The sequence below is a fragment of the Asterias rubens genome, chromosome 10 (genome assembly GCF_902459465.1).
Source record: "Asterias rubens chromosome 10, eAstRub1.3, whole genome shotgun sequence".
NCBI classification, from domain to species: Eukaryota; Metazoa; Echinodermata; class Asteroidea; order Forcipulatida; family Asteriidae; genus Asterias; species Asterias rubens.
Window position 1 is genome coordinate 1,289,573 of NC_047071.1, and position 21,713 is coordinate 1,311,285.

At 38.5% G+C, this 21,713-nt stretch overlaps 1 protein-coding gene across 5 annotated transcripts; it reads left to right on the plus strand.

The window, feature by feature from the left end:
* The first annotated feature begins 980 nt into the window (after positions 1–980).
* Positions 981–20,484, plus strand: LOC117295754 (secretory carrier-associated membrane protein 1-like). 5 transcript variants are annotated; one of them, XM_033778490.1, is made up of 10 exons: positions 9,161–9,174; positions 9,691–9,769; positions 10,274–10,354; positions 11,100–11,201; positions 11,879–11,987; positions 12,887–13,015; positions 14,749–14,914; positions 17,460–17,561; positions 18,160–18,292; positions 18,697–20,484. In XM_033778490.1, exons 4-10 carry the CDS (start codon positions 11,157–11,159, stop codon positions 18,889–18,891), a joined length of 879 nt encoding a protein of 292 aa, XP_033634381.1. In that variant the 5' UTR covers positions 9,161–9,174; positions 9,691–9,769; positions 10,274–10,354; positions 11,100–11,156; the 3' UTR covers positions 18,892–20,484. The 5 variants fall into 5 exon arrangements, with proteins under 5 accessions (XP_033634379.1, XP_033634377.1, XP_033634378.1 ...); XM_033778486.1 differs by lacking the exons at positions 9,161–9,174; positions 9,691–9,769 and adding an exon at positions 982–1,216; XM_033778487.1 differs by lacking the exon at positions 9,691–9,769 and having other exon boundaries at positions 9,030–9,174.
* Positions 20,485–21,713: the final 1,229 nt, after the last annotated feature.

The following is a 21,713-nucleotide window of genomic DNA, read 5'->3' on the forward strand; positions in this document are numbered from 1 at the left end:
TGAAAAGTTATGATATATTTTCCGGATGATGTTTTGTCTTTGTACCCATACATGTACATGTTTGTTATGTAAGTCGGTGTTGTGATAGTCTGTTGGTGTGTTTGTTTGTTCGTTTTTTGTCTGTCCGTAGGTACGGGAACAAAACCCTATGTCTAGATGTTGTCCTGTTTGTGATTATTTACTCAACTTCCGTGTAAATTGTTAGTGTCTTTACTACATCTTCTGTGGTTTGCCATTATTTATTCATTATCATTTAAATGCAACTTTGTGGCAACACTGAATTGAAATAAATGTATTGACCTAGTTGAAATTGCAACAGAAGTGGTTTTGTTTTGCAAGTGTCTCCTGAAACCCTCTAAAACAACATATCCAAAAAGTAGAAAGACCTGAATAATGACTAAAATAAGATAATGACATAAATAAAAATCAAAATAATGTTGATTGTTCTATTGTTTTGATCTAATCTTTTTTTTTTAAACAGTGCCGCTAGTAGTATAGCCGGCGGGAAGCTTTGTCCGCCGCCGATCCCGTTATCGGTCACTCAACATGGGCTGAGTGGAGGAGGATGATTCGAAAGAGGGGCTTTCATGAGAAGAAGTTTGTACACATTTTACCATAAGGGGGGGGGGGTACACTCCGAATCTCCAGCCACACCGCCTAACACATACATAGGATCGACTAGGGGGCGGGGGGGGGGGAAGAAAAAGTTTAGAAATAAAATGCGCTCATTGTCATCAAGAGGGCGGTATACTCTTCCCACGCCACGCAGCAGCCAGCGGGCTCTCAGGTTCTCCTCCGGTCGTTATTGGAAAACATGATATCACGGGAATAGATAAAACTCCAATAAGTTTTTTTTGAAGTGGTCATTTTATTCTATTTTGTCCCATTTGTCGTCTGTGTGTGAACGAGGTTTCACGTGCTACTGTTTAACTAGCTAGCGATGTAGCTAAAATTAAAATGACGTAAACCACGCGCATGCTCATTACACGCTATACCGCCATCTTCTCGTGACTTTTTCATGGAAGGTCTAGTCTACCTATTGAGAATCCGCGGTAACGGAATGAATTAAAGATTTTCATAATTCTCACTTTCTTTTCTTAAATAACCTACTGGTGTGTACTCAACCAGAATTTTCCAACGTAACTGGTGAACACATAGTATGACAGATTACGATAGCAATCCTTTTGCTGATCCCGAGGCCGCCAATCCTTTCCAGGTGAGTTTGGTTAATAAATTGAAATGTGAATGCCGTTGATTTGCCTTTGTGTACGGGGGGCCCTTTGCCGGTGAGTTGGTCGCTGGTGGTGGCAGCCACGTCGTTCAACAACCGTCTGGTTCAGTTGTGGGCGTCGCGTTCGGTCAATCGTTTTGCAATGCTGTGCCTATCCCTCATGTCCCTATGCATGTTTGGTTGAAGGTATTCTGTATCTGTATAAAATGTCTAAAGAAGACACATCATATCACCGCATTTGTGTGTACGGGATGGCTTAAATTTTTATTAAAAAGATTAAATTATATTATATTCATAATATTGGCTGGCCAAATAAAAAACATAAGTGCAATCACAATTGTTCAATATCTCACTGTGTCATCATGGTCATTTTCTGTATTTATTTGTAATCTGTGCAATTTATTAATTTATTTTGTTGGCAGATGTATTGTTATTCAATTTCATGATGTGAATATGTTAAGATATTAAAAGAAAGATTCAATAATAAGATAAGACGAATTAATTACATTCTCATTTTTATTTTGAATTAATTATTATTAATTTATTGGCATACAATTTGAATTACAACAATTGCTGGATGCGTCTGTCCCTCACAATCACATCCAAATGTAATGGTTATGTGGTAAACAGTGCAAGCAGCTTTCGTAAAATACCAACCTTCAACCTCATTCTTCCGGGCAAAACTCAATATGATCTGAGTCTCGCTCTTAGATTTCACATGTCATAATGATATTGATGTCAAAAATGATTGTTTTTATTGGGTCAAGTGTTTAAAAAAATAAACACATTTCATTAATTTGGTGTGACTGATAACATTCATTGTTTGTTAACAATAACATTGTAATCTGTGCTAAAATAATGATCGGATACTTGACAAAGTTTGTGACGCAGAAAACAAATTGAATCAGCTCCGTATGGCTATCCTGGAGGGATGTACTCATTTTGGAAGATAGATAGATAAATAAAGATGATCATTTATTTATTATTATGATTTATCCTTCCAAGTTGATGCATGTAAGCTTGTACATGTTGTTCAGTGTAGACCTGTGGATCTGTACTCACTTTGCAAAATGTTGACGAATGCAAATTTGTCAACAACAAAAATGTTTAAATGAGTAAGTTCACAGGATCTAACTCAAACATTTTGTACACTTTCGTTTACTGAGTTTTAACGGTCCCATGATCCAATGTATGCCTTTGTCATGGCCTATACATGCAGGTGTCCCTCATATTTTCCCCAATATAGATTGATGGCGAGTGTGTCCTACACTGTGGCCTTGCCAGCTCATTGCTAAAAAAAAATGAAAAATTCCAGGAAAGGTGTACATCTATAGGGCCTACTGCCTAGACTTATTTAGATACTTTACAGGCTCATGTCACAGTATTTTAAAAACATAAGGCCATTGGACTTGCAGTGTTGATGGTGTTTGGAACTGAGCAAATGTGTATAGGTGTACCAACTGATCACACCCGATCTTAACTATGTGATACATTGTACAATATGGTTGAGTGCACCGTATTTTTGGCCGAGGAAGGCACTCTTAATTTACATATTTGTATCACTTCCGGGGATCATTCATACCCAAAACAGACTGGAATACATAACACCAATGACATCATACAATTGTATCCTTTACGAACAATAAGACCTTAAAGAGCTGCTATAATTCACCTCTAAAGCAACTTAAAGCTACAGCGCAACAAAAGTGAGAGAGCATGCACCAGTTAAAACTGCAGGACGAACCATGTACAATGTATCCCTCTGGAAGTGATAGTACACTGTAATATGCCCCTCTCACATCAGTCATCAAAACTGCATGTTGTGTACAGCCCATTAATGAGATTTAAAGTGGCAAACAATATTGTAATAAAGTGTCATGCTGACTGTGAAAGCCAATGTGGCATTCTCATCTCCATGGGAACCATCATATTGACATGATTGAGAATTGACCTTCAGCAGGTATTGCATGACGTAATGCCAGCAAACAGCAGAAGGGTGATCATTAATTAGTACACCAATGCACCAATAATCAGGATAGTCACAATATTAAGACCAGCGCAGCGTGGCATCCTTATTTTATGGGGTCCCTGTTGATGTCAGAAAAGTGTTGCTGAAGGAAACATTTAGGGAAAAATCATAAATGTACAGGTAGCTTTTAGTTTTATTTGCAAAAGTACGCATAGGGTTCTCACCATAGTCTATTGGATCGATTTGCGCGATTTAAGTGCCGATAACACGCACATTTGGGCTGATAAGCAACCTTTTTTCCCTCTTTGTTTTCCCCCTCTGCTCTCTCTCTGAGCTCTAAATACCGCCCCCCCCCCCCCCAAAAAAAAAAAGAGCAGTATTATACCAGTGTTACTGTGTTAGTAGAGTCTGTGAAGTTTTGTATCACACTAAATTTCACATGATTGTTCCACCTTGTTGACACACCTTCAATAACAATTGACATTGTACACATTACAATGCACTACTTTTTAAATGTGATGCTCTGATAACCATGTTCCCACTGGCAGGTGGTTTGCTTGGGATGCATCAGAACATTAACCTGTGCATGTTGTGTACAATGTACACTACATACATGTGCCATGGATACATGTAGTGTACTGGTGTGGATGTACAACTTCAAGTCCATACAGTGTATCCACAAGACAAGGTTAGACAAGTTAGAGTTCTAAGCTTAATTATAGACCATAGTACCAGTACATTGTAGGTTTATCTCAAACCATACAATTTCTCCATGCTTAAAAGCAGTTGGACACTATTGGTAATTTCTCAAAATAATTATTAGCATAAAACCTCACTTGGTAACTAGTAATGGAGAGAGGTTGATAGTATAAAACATTTTGAGAAACGGCTTCCTCTGAAGTGACGTAGTTTTCGAGAAAGAAGTAATTTTCCACGAATTTGATTTCGAGACCGTAAGTTTAGAATTTGAGGTCTCAAAATCAAGCATCGGAAAGCGCACAACTCCGTTTTCAAGACAAGAGTGCTTTTTCTTTCATTATTATCTCCCAACTTTGATGACCGATTGAGCTCAAATTTTCACAGGTTTGTCACTTTATGCATATTTTGAGATACACCAAGTGAGAAGACTGGTCTTTGACAATTACCAATAGTGTCCACTGTCTTTAAACTAAGGGACTTTTATGGGGAAAATGTAATCCCATGCTGGTAGTTGTACGAGCACAAAGACCATGACCACCAGTGGCACCAGTAGGCATTGATGAATGCCTCTTTTGCCTGCATGGAGTAGCAGGCATGCCCTAGTGCCAGTGACTAATATTGTGGACTTGTATTTCTTGTGAATTAAGACCTGCCACCAGCGTGACCAGGTTGACTCATCCAGTGTTGTGTAAACAATCCTATCACATGAAGCTTGACAATCAGGTTTACTAAGTAATGTGTGAATACAACATCATGTAATTCCAATCAATTACATTAATTAGTCTCTTATTAACTCAAACAGTAATTCCATGGTGGTCTGCTGGACAGAGATTCCTAATAAGCGAGCCTCACAACCTCTGGGCCCAATTTCATAGGGCTGCTTAAGCAGAAAATATTGCTTAACAATTTCCTGCTTAGCAGAAATGAGCAGGATACCAGTGACAAATTGTACACGCGTCATGGTAGTTTGGCTGGTAACCCTATTCTGGTAAGCTTAAGTTTATTGTGCTTAGCTGCTTTTTATGCTTAAGCAGCTCTATGAAATTAGGCCCAGGTGACTATGGCATGACAAGTGTATTGCTTACTCACTTTGTGACTACAGGTCTTCTGGACTTATTGATTGTTTTGATCAATAAGGCCTACATGTACTCAGCAATGGGTAGACTGTAGACAAAATATCTGAAACATGTGAGTAAACACCGTAATGTACAGTGTATCCATGTACATGTGTAAAATACTGTAGGTCTCTACGATGGGTAACTTTTCTGTGTCGACCCTACGGTGGTCATTTGGGTGAGCCCTTGACAAGAGCTAATGGAACGAAGATCACGCGCCCTCTTGCGGTGACGTCATGCACCTCGGTGACCCGTTCCACAAGCAGGGCATTTGGGGCTGACCGGGATGAGCCCCTGGAATGACGTCAAAGCTATTCGAACGTACCGGGGGTAGATCGAGTCGACCCGGGGAAGCTACATGTAATACCGGTAGTACGCACCCAATATAGTACATGTACACGTCTCCTGTAGGATGGGTGGGGGAGGGGCACAGAAACGCTCTCTTGAATTGCCTACATTTTTGTAAGTAATAATTTAAATGAAAGCTCCTTCTCCCTCTCCCACATATTTAGTTGATTTCCCTAATTGGCTAAAGAAAGGGTACAATGTATATATACATGTAAGTAGTCGCCATGACTTTTCTGTCGGTTATTGAAAAAAAAACTTGCAGGCCAAGTCATTGTCTAACATAATTGTGCTTTTATGCTTTCACGACTCCACTAATGTAGAAACAAAATCTCATTCAAATTAAATCGAAGGTGCAGTACAATGCATGCACAGCACCCCCACCAACCATGCATCCATAAATGTTAATGTGTTTGGTGGTTGCTATTAACATACATATTTTGACATAATTTGTACAAGTTGATAACTCACCTTATGTCTGATGATATTGCCAGGGATCGCCATCATCTTTTCTGGCAGCCCAAGTAGCTTCGCACCCGAGGGAAGATGCATGGTGCCAAACTTTGCAGAGATCCCTTTTTTCATATTCTTTGAATCCACCAGGCACTTCTTGTCTTCTGAGCCAACACAGTTGTACTGAATATTTTCAAATTGTGATTTTATTTTTGAGAATTATACTGGTCTATACGCACACGTGTAGAGCGAGTGAGACAACGACATGCTTGAGCTGTTTTAAAGCCAGGGCAATTTGACTTGTTATTGTGTATGTAAAATGAAATGTTAATAACCTGCTTTTGTTTTTAAATGGTTTTAGGCAAACACGTACAATTTTGTGTACTTTAGGGTCTATTACGTAAACAAAATTACCTTTAAAAATTGTTATGTACAGCTTCTTGTTTCTTTCATACAGCTCAAGTACAATGTACACAATATGGCAGCAGTGCATGCAAGCGAATACTCCGGTCTCTGTTTGCATTGCCGTAAATTTAATATTTTACCAGATGTTGATAGCGTTTTTCATTCCCAGCCAAAACCATTGCTAGGCATGGACACGGTTGATTAATGGTCGGACCTTAATTCAGATCAGATCACAGGTTTATTACCCAATAACTTGTATTTATGGTAATCATCTCGAGTCGTATGTAATGTACTGTGTACACACTCTGTATTAAGGTAGTAACAATTGTTATGCCAACTACTATTAGGCTAATGCTTTACACACAATAATAACAATTCAAACAAAATTCTAGCAAATTTGACTTTCTTTTAAAACTATTTACTAAGTATGACACCGGCAGGCCTGAATGTGTTTTTCACCAGCAATGAGTGATTCTTTTCTCATTTTCCAACCTTGCTATCTGTGAGCAGGATGAGCAGTCATGATGTACATTGTACATATACATTGTCATTCATTAACTCCTCCACAAAGTCGTGCGTATAAAATCAGAGCAGTCGGAAATTCAGATTTCTTGTAGAGTAAAACAAGCCTACAAGTGGAGTGGCTTTGTTGGTTCTACAAATGTAGCTCTGTACCAGCAGATTTAAACACAATGGTGACAGTTTACAATCAGAAATTGCTCAAATCAGCATAGAGTGTCATAATAATGCACAGTATTTATAGGAAATGTACACTACTGGTAATTACTCAAAATAATGATTAGCATAAAATCTTACTCGGTAATAAGTAATGGGGAGAGATTGATAGTAAAATACATTGTGAGAAACGGCTCCCTCTTAAGTGGCTTAGTTTTCGAGAAAGAAGTAATTTTCCACGAATTTGATTTCGAGACCTAAAGTTTAGAATTTGAGTTCTCAAAATCAACCATCTGAAAGCACACAACTTCATGTGACAAGGGTGTTTTTTCTTTTGTTATTACATGTATCTAGTGCAACTTCGATGACCAATTGAGCTAAAATTTTCACAGGTTTGTTATTTTATGCATATGTTGAGATACAACAAGTGAGAAGACTTGTCTTGGACAATTATGAATAGTGTCCAGTGTCTTTAAGATTCTTTTGAGTTGTAAAATGCATACGTGTTGGAGCGACATTGCTTACGATTCCTACAATGTACGACTACCAGCAGCATAAGACAAAATGGTGACGGTTAACAATCCGACTTTGCTCAAATCAGTACCAGAGTGTTTTATGCAAACAACACCTGATCATTGTTGTACAAAAACTGATTAAAATGGGCTTGACTAATTTTGCACGCCGAAAGTTGAAATAGAGTGTTAATTAATGTGTAAAAATGCATGCATCACTTAAAAAGCGCAACGCACAGGGCAACTGACTCCCAAAATGGGGCATCCATTGGACATGAAATTGAAGATGATCTACTCAGTTTGGTAAAGGCAGATGATTTGTTATTGTTTATAACTTTCATTATCATATGAGGAGACCCACTTTTTCCACTACTGTAACTTTAAGGGGAGAAAGGGATAGGCCTACCTCTCAAAAGTATGGAACCCTTTCATGGTAAGAAGCACTGCAGCTCTTGTAAATGGAACGTTTTGAAGAACAATTCTCTTCAAATGCCAAATGAATGGTTTTAGAGAGAGGCAATTAAAAGCATATTCTGTCTTGGATGAAATGTTTCTGAGATAGCCTATTTCAATCACAGGTTTTTCTTCCTGTATGAACTTGCGACGCTTTTCGCCGATATCACTTTTAAAATGAAATTATTTCAGTAGGCCTATGGTTTGATTGAATAAATAGAACATAAACTGAGGATTAAAGACAGTCAAATGATTCCCAAAACATACACAAAATTAGTTGCCTTTAAACTTAATCCAGGCAGTCAATGCATGCACAAGGCTAATTTAGGTTAATTTAAAGGATTATACGCAAGCTGATTGTATCGATAAGAAAATGATCAATAAAAAAAAAGTTAATAAATTCTACACTGCTTGTCAATTAAAATCTTTGTTTGTGTGTTGCTCAAGGCTGGTAACGTTTGGTACACAGTTTGAGAAAGGAACTCAATAAAGCCAATTATGTAAATGGCAAACTTAAGAGTATTAAAATATTTACATTAAAACAAATCTAGACTACATTAGGCCGGTCTACACGCTGTTCAATTCATGATACAATACAGATAAAGCTACATTAATTACAATTTTAAGACAGCGTTTTATTAAATGCATTGAAAGTATCAATGTACACGTACAATGACGTGTTCCTGGTACATACGTGTACTGTACATGTACATGAAAATGTAAGTTCACAACATGTGCAAGTACATAGTTTATTATATGTATTATTAGTGAGGAAAAAATATACACAGTCACACAAATCTGCATACACATAACATGTACCACTAAGTAGACCTACAATGTACATGTTATACTGTACATGACATATGGATAGAGTATGCAAATCTTTCTGACATCTGGGTTTTGCACATGCAGGCCATGAATTATGCATTAAATTATGATAATTTGATTATTTGTGCTGGCATTTACATTGTATTATTTGTTCCTATATTTACAACGCATCGACCATGTTGACAACCTCGGTTGAGATATTGATTTTTATTACACGCATATTTAGCACGTTTTAAACAGAGACAGTGCTAATTTTGTATGCCAGACTGAACCCTTATGCGCAGTAGGATACAATCTGCCACTAGCTGTTCTGCATAATGTGGTAGACTGTGCTGTTACTCTTTGCTCTATGGTCATAGCCACTACGCACACGCACACACCTACTTTACCCCGTGTCAATTTAGCGGGATGGATTTATACTAGGACTAGCTAACCATTGGATACTGATTTGCACTGATGAGTACAAGGTGAAGGTACATGTTTAGTAAGGTAATATGCTGGACTCATCCAAGAATTCTGTTTTAATATCAAACCATTTAATGCAAAGAATGATGTTTCTGATGTGGAGAGGCTGATCAATAAAATGAATCGCACAATGCTCGTGGGCATGCTAATGTTCAGCAATGTACATTAGGCCTTCATGTACATACCTGTAGGCCTGGTGGATGTATTTTTATCTTATTACGAGCAAGAAGGTAGTGGGTGGATCAAGGAGATATATTTGTACAGTAATTATGTGTCACTGGATTTTTTTTAGTGGAATAGGCAATTAAAAGCAATTTAATGAATTGAGGCAAATATGCCTAGCCCTCTTAATATTGTTTCATGCCTTCATACATGTACACTGTACAATACAATGTTACAGTATAGACAATTGATTTACAAATGAGATGAGGCAAATATTTTAGAATCAAATGATTCAATGCAGTTTGTGGTCAATTCTCATGCATGATGTCATGGATGTTAACCATCACAACCATGTCCAATATTTTGTTAATACTGTAGCTGCGGTGCTGATCGACCGGTAGGAGGCGCCAGCACGACTCCCATCGGAGCACCGCTGGCAACTCAAGCAGGCCGATCGGTATATCTCCACTTGGTGCATTTTTTCGTCAAAATTATATATAGTTAAACAATAATCGTATACATACGTTTTTAGTGTCAAAATAAGGCTGCCAACCTAAAGCTCTATTCATACTTTTTGTGACTGCCGTTGTGTTTTGAATTGGTAAGGACAGTTTTTCCTATTATTGTAGCGCAAGAAAATTTGCTTCGCACATGTCGCAGGAAGAATTTGCAGGATTAAAGTTAGAACTGGGCTTGTAGTATTTCCACTGACCACCTCTCTCATTTAATAGTTTAAATATAATCAACCATCAATATCACCACCTTTAACATTGTAGGGTTGTGGCCATAGAGATCGTGCTCTATACCAAGGGGAAATTCCTAACCCCCTTCAAGAGTGTAGTTCAAGTCCAAATAAATGTCTAATTTTAATGGGTGTTTTGATTTATTCTTTTGTTCTAAGCTGTGGCATTGTGCTTTTTTTGTTTTGATTTTGCTTCTTTTGTTTTTTTGTGTTTAATAGGACCCCTCGGTACAGCAAGCTACCAGCAACTCCTCCAGAGGACTGGAGGAGTTCAACCCTTTTGAGGAACGCAATTCACAGGTGCACCTTTAACCTTAAAATGTCATAGAGCTGATTCAAAAAAGGGAAAACAGTGTGTTTCAAGCTCGTGGGGGGGGGGGGGAGGGGTGACATTTCAATACTAATCAGTTACATTGAAATGTAACGTGGGCTTCTGAGACCTTTTGATCAAATTTCAAGTACTAAACCAGAAGGAAAAAAGGCTTTGTTCAAACCCTAACTACTTTTTTATCAAGATTAAATTGCAAAAATAATTAAAATAAAAAAATAAAAAGACAGGCTTAACTTAAAAAAACATACATGTACATGTAAGACTTGTACATTTGTAAACATCATCTTATGGTGTGAACATTTTCAAAGAGCCTACTGTATGGAGAATCTTAGAGCGTACAAAGTGTTTGGTTTTGTACTTTGGGTACTTGTCAATGAAAACTTGATTTCATCATTACATGTATGTACCTGTTTCTGTCTTTAACCCGGCTCTGTGGTATTGATCTCTCGTTTAATTTAGTTTATTTTTAGAGAACGGCTGTTGAACCATTTCTTTGCTTATATTTGGTGTGCCGATTGTGTATTTAAATAAATTGTAATTTGTACAACTTGTGGCTTTGCACTTTCACTGTCTTGCAGTTGAGTTTCAAAGTCAGTGAAAAGAGAGATTTCAAGGGCAACAAGGTATTGACCAGGGGAGCAGGGATACTTGCCTCCGTGAAGTATCAGGCCTGGCTGTGTTATTATTATTTATGTATTATTACTCCAATTTCAGACAACCACAGCCAAGAAGACAACACCCACTGTAGTCCCACCCACTAAGCCAGCCGTTATGGAGCCATCACCACCACCATATTCCCCTTCGGCCGCCCAACCAGTAAGCTAATCTTACTAAGTGTCAGGGTTATTTCTTAAAACACTCCCTGAATTGGCCTCAAACCTTCCAAATCAACACAAATGAGCTTGAATCTAGGATCCAGGCATGTGAGACTGCCTCTTTTCAGCTGTTTTCTTCTATTTAGGTTTTGACTTTCCTCTTTGTTTCATCACTTTCTGTGTACTAAAGTATGGGAATAGTATCTTTTCCTCTTTTGTTCTTGTCCAGTTTTCTCTTTTCCTCTTTTTTCATGGATAGTTACTCACATGCCTGAGGATCCCTACTTCCTCAATCCTTTCACATCAACAATTTTTGTTTGCTTATTTATGATGCCATGTACTGCTCAATCCTCCCAAATCGACCAATGTGGGTTTATATTGGATCCCTACTGCCTCTATCCTTCCAAATCAATCAATATGAGTTTAAATGTAGGATCCATATTGCCTCATTTCTCTCCACTCAACCAATATGAGTTTATGTTCTAATGTACGATCCGTTTCGGTTCACCCTATAATCAAATTGATTTTTATCCAGTTATTTAAGCCCAGTTTATCACTAGACCCTGTATGATAAACAGAAAATAAAATTTGACTGATAACCAAACCAACTGATAACATCCATAGTAGATTTGATTCTAAGCACTCTAACAATCTTTTGGTCGTTTTATATTCTAACAGGCACCAACCCCAGGGCAAGAGGACCTTCTAAGGAGACAGGAAGAACTTGAGAGGAAAGCAGCTGAACTGCAGAGACGCGAACAGCAGATGCGAAGTGCACAGTACAGTAGTAAGTTACTCTTGACAGTTCCTTGAATGACATCATCTGGCATGCAACTTTTAAGCTGATCAGCTGATTTCCTTTTTTTCCTTTTCAAAACAGTGCCATAGAAAGCTGTAAAATACTGCACAAAAGTTAAGTGTGATCAGCCACTTCCTCTTTTTTTTTAATTGGCCGTTTTTTTTTCTATTGCCAACATGCACAATGGGGGCTTCACATCAAGCCTAGAGCCCAATTTCATAGAGCAGAAATGAGAAAGATACCAGTCACAACTTGTACTTGTGACATGGTAGTTTAGCTGGTAACTTTATACTAATCAGCACAATTGTGTTATGTACCTGTAATACTAATAGGATTTGAAGCATTGCATGGTGAGGTATCAATATATACATATTTGGTTTGCGATAACACCATGTGGGTATCTACTTGCCAGGTAGAGTTTGTTCTTAGGGAACTGTCTTGCTTTATATTCGGTTTGCGATAACACCATGTGTGTATCTACTTGCCAGGTAGAGTTTGTTCTTAGAGAACTGTATTTCTTTACTCTACTACCGCGGATTAGATTTATTGGATTGTTCAGGAGACTTCTAAGTTCTGAAAAAAACTTTCCTGTTTTTTAACTACTACACAGGCGGAAGGTAGAGAAAATTGGCTGAGACTACTACTTTAGCTTATAGGATCGAAATTAACTGGCCACCGGGGAGTTAGTTCTTGTTATACTTTGCTACCTTTTTGTGCTTAAACTGACTGTTCTTATAAAGTTTTCGAATCCAGAAGAAGTCCTGAGCTGCAAGCTTAATCTCTGAGACGTTTGTTTTGCAAACTCAAGTCCATTGTCTCTAGGAACTACACTTTGTGTGTACCACACAGATCTGACATAATATCAACTTGTATTTTTTGTTTTTCAGCTCGTGTTAACAACTGGCCACCCTTACCAAGCTTCTGCCCAATGCAGCCATGTTTCTATCAAGATTTCGCAGTTGACATTCCCCTGGAGTTCCAACGTATCGTCAAAATTGGCTACTACATTTGGATAAGTATGTACTTTTCATTTGGCATTCCAACGATAACAATGTCCCTGTTTCTATTTTTCCAGAGATTAATAGGAGGGTCGTGTTTTGGTTTAAGTCAATGTAATAAATATTTAAAGGCAAACACTGTTATAAAGAAAGATATTTTTAAAGTCACATGTGGAACTTTCAGCTGAATACAGTGTCTACTTGCTCAGAAAACAGAAAAAAAGTACACAGTATTTTCACAAGAATGTCATTCCATCAATGGATGGCAAGGTGACAGCAGATACAAACCGCTTCTTAGGCCGCAGCCATCATGAACGGACACAGTTATTTCACAGGACTCGAGAAAGTGCTGAGTATACAGTGCCAACACACATCGGTGTATGGGTTGAAAAAAATTACTAGAATTAAATACGACGAAATAAAGGAAATGCAGCGAAATAATAATATCATCATTAGCCAGGAAATAGGTGAGGGTTGAGTTCGCGCTTGAAGGTTGCTGATATTACACGCCAGTTTGTTCCACAATTTAGAGGCAACAACAAAGAATAGACCGTGGGTTTTCCCTCTTATTTTAGCCCGAGTGTCACTGGCCTGATACTGCACATTTAACATGCCCCCTGCTCATTGCCCTAGTGCCCTTAAAATGCTCCAGTAGAAATTAACAATAGCCTCAAACAGGTGCCATTTACCTAGGAGAAACTGCCTTGGTGCCCTTGCCCTTTCAAAAAAACAAAGCAATCAGGCCTGGAGCCCAAAGCAATAAAATCCATCGCAAGACAAAATTGTCAGTAATATCATAGTGATTTGTATTGTGACATCACACTGTTCTTAGCAACTACGATTGATTAAATTACAGTTACGATCAATCTTAGCTCTTTGTGAGATCGGCCCTTGACTATTGTAAACATGAATCTCAAGCCAGAGTCACAGCCACTAATTCAGACTTGGCCGACCTCTCAATGTTTGTTTATAATGATTGCTTCCAGTCTATATAGTCTTACTCCTACTGAACGTGGTTATTAGCCTGATCTACTTGACGCTTGGCATCAGTGCTTCAGCTGGACTTTGCTTTGGCTTCTCCTTACTCTTCCTAGCCATCCTGACGCCTTGCTCGTTTGTATGCTGGTACCGGTCAGTGTATAAGTCCTTCAGGTGAGGAGGCTGGAGGCGATTGGCCGACAGAGAAAAAAAAATCATCCATTTTTGTCAGCGTTCGCTTTTTCATCAGATGGCCAATCATCATGGACACTCATTTTCATTTGCAGTATGTTGACCACTTCACCTGACGTCGTCATCTCAGTAATCTTGGTTGTGCTGTTCTTGGAGTCGTTGTCCCAGTGTGTCATACAGTGTAGTGCACAATAATAATATATAATAATAATATAATAACAATAATAATATAATAATAATATAATAATAATATAATATAATAATAAATAATAATATAATAATAAGACTTGTAATGCGCACATAATCAATAGACCGATCCATTAAGCTCTGCCCCATTGCGTATTGGCCAATCACAACTCATTGCGCCACCAAAAGTCTGACATGCGTGTGCGTAAAAAACACCCTCCACTCACTAAACATCGACATTGTGTTTGTGTTTCAGCGCCACCAAGAGATCATGTCTCAGCATTTCTGCAAAACAAAAAAAATTAAAAAACTCAAACTGCATCTCATATTCATAACATCATTTGCCTCCTGTTTTTCCTTCCCCTCCCTTATTTCCATGCATCTTGGATCATCAGCTTATGTGACTCTGCTGTTCTGCAACGTCATAGTGTCATTTATGTTATTGCTGTCTGGAACTGAAAGCACTGGAGGAGTAGTCTTCGGCTTATCCATTCTTTTTGTAATCATTTGGACACCGTGCTCATTTGTATGCTGGTATCGGCCTGTTTATAAGGCATTCAGGTAACGTGTTCCACATCATAGGAAGAAACTATAAATAAATAGTAAACTTGCAGGTTCAACCACTCTTTAGTGGGAGTGTTGGCTCTGAAAAGATCGGGTGTGGCAAACAGTATACTCTGCTCGTCTTCCGGAGAATGCTTATGAAGACGAGCAGAGTATACTGTTTGAAAACGTCCCGACCACACCGGCTCTTTTCAGAGCTAACAAAAGAGATTTACAAATGGTTGTACCCGCAAGTTTACTATTTGTTTATAGTTTCTTGCTATTTATCCACAATAGTCCTAATCCACACCATGCAAATCTTCAAACAATACTTACATATATCATAGTCATTCTTAGGGTAAACTTATTTTTACTGAGTGGCCATTCAGAAATGTCAATATTAAAAAATGCTGGGTTTTTTTTTTTTCTTTTTCTTTTTCTTCAAAATCTTGGGTGGGTGGGTCAAAAGAAATCACTGAAAATCAAAATTCAGATTTAAAAAAACATACATGTACAAACGAAAAAGAACAGGAAGAACTACATGTGTACCCAGCTAGCCAAAATCGTAAATTTAATTCTAGATTAAGCTACTGTACAAAGTTGTTTGTTTGGTAAGAAAAAAGGTAATTTCTCACGCAACAAACATTGAAAGACTTGAGGCCTGAAGCCTTATATTTTGTATCTGAAGCACACAAGTTCTGACAACAAGGGTGTTTTTTGTTTCATTATTTTCATGCAACTTGAGGACCAATTGAGTCCAGATTTGTTACTTTGGGATACATTGTACACCAAGTGAAGAATACTGATCTTTGACAATGACCAAAAGTGTCCAGTGCCTTTAAGTCATAATTCTTAGTCCAGATATGTGAAATATTTTCTAGAAAGTACACTAATTACTGGAAATTACATGATAACGAGTTAAGCACTCGTAATTTGAATTTTTCAGTTGCTCATCATCAAACACAATTTTTGTTGACACTAATCATAAGAAGTCATTAATCATAAACAATAGACTAATTATTCATTAGGCGGTGCTGAGTGCCTCATCAAGGCCTACATGTATCATATGTGTGTTATCATTTGTGCACATTTTGGGGCTGATAATCAGGACAATTTTCCTTGCCCGCCCACAGTGTTATTTTTTATAACTTTTTGGAGCTTTGCTAGTGATTGTTTGCCTTTGACAATTTTGTTGCCGCAAAAAAAAAACATGACTTGCTGAAGAAAAGACTTGATACTTGGCGTTGTCTTCATTTTGTTTTTCACCCATATACACCGATGTATGTTAGCAATGTATACTCAGTACTTACAACATGTACCTGAGGTCTGTCATGTCTGTGAACAAAATCACTGTACTGAGTAGACAGTGCTAACAGACATCAATGAACATGGGTCAAAACCAAAATAAGTATTCTTTATCCCCAATGCAAATTTAAAATCTATTAAATTGATATTGTCTCGTAAGAAAAATATAAGTATTAGCAGAATTTTTGCCATAAGCCGTGGTCGATGGTCTGCCATGGTACGCTGGAATCTCTGACCACTTGGACCCATTTAGCTGAATCCAGTGATAAACAATAGTGGCAGCCTGTCTATTCTCGTATGCCTTATCTGTCCAACAAAAGGACATGGATCTGGCATTGGGGATTATTCAATAACGCCCAGAGGCAGAATTTAGCAGTACCTTCCGTCTTTCTTTGTACGGGTGAATAACACAAATAATATTTAAAATTTATAATGCGCTCCTTACATACAAAATGATCAAAAGCGCAGAATGCATGTTAAAAAGCACAGAGTGGAAGAAAAAGACAAAGAAAAAAGACTGGTCACCAGGCCAGTGCCCAAACAAAAGTATGGGGATATGTCTGTCCTTTTAACAGAGAACTAAAAGTTACTTATTACATAGCCCTATCCCTGCTGGCATCGGTAATGGTTGACCTTTTCAGGAGACAGATGCCTCTATGCTAAAAACTAACTGGCAAAGTAAGTAATAGAAAAAATTAAACATCATTAAAGACCTGCTTGAACGAAAATGTCAAGTCGTGAACTTTGCTGAATTCCACTTAAAATGTTTTTGATGAATAAGGAAATCGAGTCATATGATTATAAATAGGTTTCAATTGTGTAAAAAAACAATCATTTTGTATGCCCTCGTCCAGAGCTTTTCTGCGAGATTTGCGAAAAGCCCCGTTACGTAATCACTCTCAAAACGTCATAGGTAGATAAAGCCGCTTTGTTGCAGCGTGGATGTATAACAAAGCAAACTCCCACAAATGACGTCAGCGGCATTGTCCTTTGACGCCCGCTCTCAACGGCAGAAGTGTTTTTAGTTTTTCAAAAAACCTTTAGGTAGGGGCCTGATTTTTTACTCGATAATTACAAAAAGTTCAGAAGTGTACACATATTAAAATTACGTTAAAATGGTGAACAAGTGCATTATAAACAAGTAAAAATACCATTTCTGTTGAAAACATTCCGCTCAGGTAGCTGTTTAACAACCAGCTGTTTCCTAATGACATGAAATTAAAATGACTATACATTTTTATTATCTTTGTGTTTACAGAAGTGACAGTTCCTTCAGTTTCTTTATGTTCTTCTTTGTCTTTGGTGTACAATTTCTGTGTACCGTTGTGCAAGCGATAGGAATCGACCAATGGGGATCATGGTAAGTGTTGAACCCCTTGCCCCTTTGCAATAGACAGATCAATTAGCCTCTGCCCACGGCACAATGTGTGAGCAAGAACACGTGAGCCTCTCCAATGCCATGCTGCACAACTCTGCTGCGCGCGCAAATTGTATGCAGGTCTGACCATATTTTGTTGGACTTTTGGTTTTGCAAAGGGTTGTGATTGGTCAAAACGCAATGGGGCGGAGCTTAATGGATTGCTCTATTCTTTCTTGCTGCTCACTCCCAAGAATACAGATCATTCGGAGGGGAACAAAAGTATTAAATGTGCAGTTTTTTCCAGAAGGGAAGTTTTACATTCGGTAATCACTCTTAAAATTAATGGCAATAATAACTCATTAGGTAGAAGCCTATTGGTTCAGCCATTTTGAGAGTGCTGTGGAATGAATGTAGGTCAAAGGTGAATGTACACGCCGGTCTGGTGGCCCGTCTCTGGCGTTATTTACAAGCCTCGAAGTGTGACATCACATGTTTAGGCTAGAGGGAGCCCAGCCCAGCAGGCCATTTATCATGGATTTTTACATTCATTTGAAACTCATCCCTGATTGTATGTGATTCTTTTATTGTTTTGTTGCAGTGGTTGGATTAATGGCTTTACCACCATCGGTGAAGCCGCAGGAGCGTTTCCTACTGCAGTTGGCGTCATGATGCTCATCATGGGACTGCTATTCACACTACTTGCCATAGGCATGGCTGTTTATCTCACAAGGGTAAAAACATTCTCTCTGTTTCATTTTGTCACATTTTTTTCTCACAAAGTTAGAGGCACTGGACACTTTTGGGTAATTACCAATAATCGATGTTAGCCGAAACACTTACTTGGTATCAAGCAACAGAGGGCTGTTGATAGTATAAAACATTGTGAGAAACAACTATCTCTGAATTGCACGGGTCATGGGTTCGAATCCCACCCGAGTAATATGCCTGTGATATTTTTGTCACAGGACTCGGGGAAAGTACTGAGTATACAGTGCTAACACACATCGGTGTATGGGTACACTGCTCCACTAGAGTCACTAATTGAAAATCATAATGTTCATAAAATGTTCTACGCTGATGACACTCAATTGTATGTTGCATTTAAATGTTGTCTGGTTCCTTTACACTCCTATAGGTACATGGCTTGTACCGGAGCACAGGGGCCAGTTTCCAGAAAGCCCAGGAGGAGTTTGCGCGAGGAGTAGTGACCAACCCTGGTGTTCAGTCTGCAGCTAAGGATGCCGGTAGAGCAGCAGCAACTGGTGCTGCTGATGCCGCTGTGGGTGGTGTTAGTGCATCCTTGAGTCCACAGAGCATGAATAAAATGTAAAATTATCATCAACATAGCACCTGCAAGTTTAGCCCCCCTGCAAGTTTAGCCCCCCTGCAAGTTTAGCCCCCATACATGTAGGTGAGTGGCACCAAAAAGTGTCATGTAGTACCTACTACTGTAGCGTCTGTATGGCACCTTCATGTTCAGGTGAGCGGCACATACAGGTGAGTAGCACTTACAGGTGGATGGCAACTACAGGTGAAGCACTTAAAGGTGCTATACCTACAGGTGTAGAGCCTGTAGGTATAGCACCTTCAGCTGGGTGTCACATTTGTTGCATCTGGAAGTGTAGTACCTATTTGTGTACAACCTGTATCACGAGGCAAGTACTGGTGTGGCAGCTATTTGTGTAGCACCTATTGTGTACATGTAGCACCTATGTCCTGGTGTATCACCTGTACATGTACTGGTGTGCTACCTACTGGTGTAGCACCTACAGGTGTGGTTCCTACTGATCTAGCATCTACATGTACTAGTGTGGCACCTACTGGTGTGCTACCTACTGGTGTAGCACTTACAGGTGTGGTTCCTACTGGTGTAGCACCTACTGGGTTGCGTATTGAACCTGCAAGTGTACCTTGGGTACTATATTTCTGTGTACAGATCATTTAATGTAGCTTTGTGATGGCTTAATATCTAAATAGATAAATATTTAAAATCTGAACCGTGTAACACTTGGAATTTACAATTCATTTAACAAAATGTTTAAGCTGACTGTGGCAAGGGGTCATTCTTGTCACGGCCGTGTTGATATTTTCATGAATTGTTTATTCTGTGGAGTTTTGTCACAGTGCAGGGATCTTGTGTTTTTGTTTTTTCCCCACTCAAAGTAATGTACCCATATCAAGGCCGGAGTGGTATAATAGCCTGGTCCCATTTTTTTGTTTTCTGATAAGATTTCGTATTCATCTTTGTATCTGGACACAGGGAAACAGACACAGATTGTGGTAGCACAATACAGTTCAGTTAGCCTGTATGCCTAATAATGTACTTGTGAACTCATTTGTTACACTAATCACAGAGTTGGTTTTGTTTTGTTAGCCCACTGGTGTTCTGGAGAATTCGCAAGGCCATATTTGCTCTCCATCAATTATAAATTGTTTAATTACCCTCGAAAGTTAATACAATGAATGGAGACTTAGTGAGAGATGCAGTTTCACAAAATTGCTTTAAAAACAAAGCACAAAGCACAAACACTTAGCAGAATACTGTTACCAGCCTTTGTACAATCTGTGACTGGTGTACTAACTTTGTTTGCTTAGCAGAAGTTGTTAAAGCAAAAATTTCTGCTTAAGCAGCTCTATGAAACTGGTTTCTTGCTTCCAGGATGGGTGCAAATTGGGAAATATTTCATGAAATATAGCCTTTGAATATTCAATACTTAGTCAAGAAACTAATTGAGGCAAGATTTGTAAATTGTAAGATAGTAAATGCAGTACTAGTGTATAGAAAAAGAGTATGGCTATAGACGAGCATGTCATAGTCACACAGAATGCAGTCTAGTGTCCTTAACGCCCGATTGCATCATTTGTTATTATGTTTTTGCAGGTTTTTTTTTCGTTTTGTTTTGCAAGGATCTCAATGAACAGATTGTAAAAAAGAAGTAGAATGCTGTGGAACTATTAATTTGCCCATTGTTTGGGATGTTTTGGAAATATTTTTGGGCATCTGAAGAGCTGATTTTCTGAGCTCTACTTGGTCCAGAAATTTAGTCTTAATGGCGAATCTCTGTAGGTGAACCGTTCCTACACATCGCACACACATTAGAATATCTACGTTAATACATAATGCAAATTTTTGTTTTTACTAACCGTAAAAAGAAGGCTTTTTTTGCCTCTAATTTGAATCGGTATATTGCATCCAGGTAGACGAAGGCACCGTGACCCGGTGTGTATTGTTGGAGATACGAGACAATATTACACATTGCTGTATAATATAAGATACCCTTAAGGCCGAGTCACATAGCAGCGATAACGAAAATGATAATGACTTCGAAGCAAAGACAACACTTTCTATTGGTTGAGAATTGCTGCATGCAGAATAAGCACTTTCAACCAATCGAGGGCGTGCATTGTTAACGTTTTTTTTCTTGTTATTGAGACCAGTGACCGGGCTTTTAGCCATGTTAAAATCTAGTTACTTTGGCTCTTGGCTGCAGTGACTGCATTAAAGAATTGATCTTTTAAGCAATCCAGACACAGCCACTGCTCAAGCCTTCAAGTTGAACTCGGCCTAGTTCAACATTTTTACATGCGCACATAGACTACTCTAAAAAATATCAAAGCCCTTCCACTCCACGCATAACTCTCAGTCAATGATAGACTTTTTAGCTTTTTACTTGTAGGCTTGTGACACTGTTTACAATTATGAAGCGCTTCTAAGTGAGTGCACCAGTGACTGACTGATTGATTGAACATGGCAAATGTACACCAATCCTTCCGGTCACCAGCTTACACAACATAAAGAAGATGAACTCTGTGCTACAAAAGAACATTGTATGACTGTATACCAGTGCTGTCTATATAGGATTCATGTCTATGCCTTCACATGGACGTAACAGCTCCCTTTTTATACCTTGTATTGCTGTCAGTATGGTGTTGTATTGTCTCTGTTATATTTACGCATGTATAAGAAGTATGTGTTTGGACAGACTTTCCCCTTACCATTTTCATAATTACACCTCTACCCCCAGATCATTTGGGAGAAATAACTATGTAACATTATTCCTGACCGTTTGGTGTTTGTACATGTTAACAACAGTGGGTTAGAATAGAATAAGTGATAGGCTAAGTGATGGAACTCACAGTGATGGACCTGTC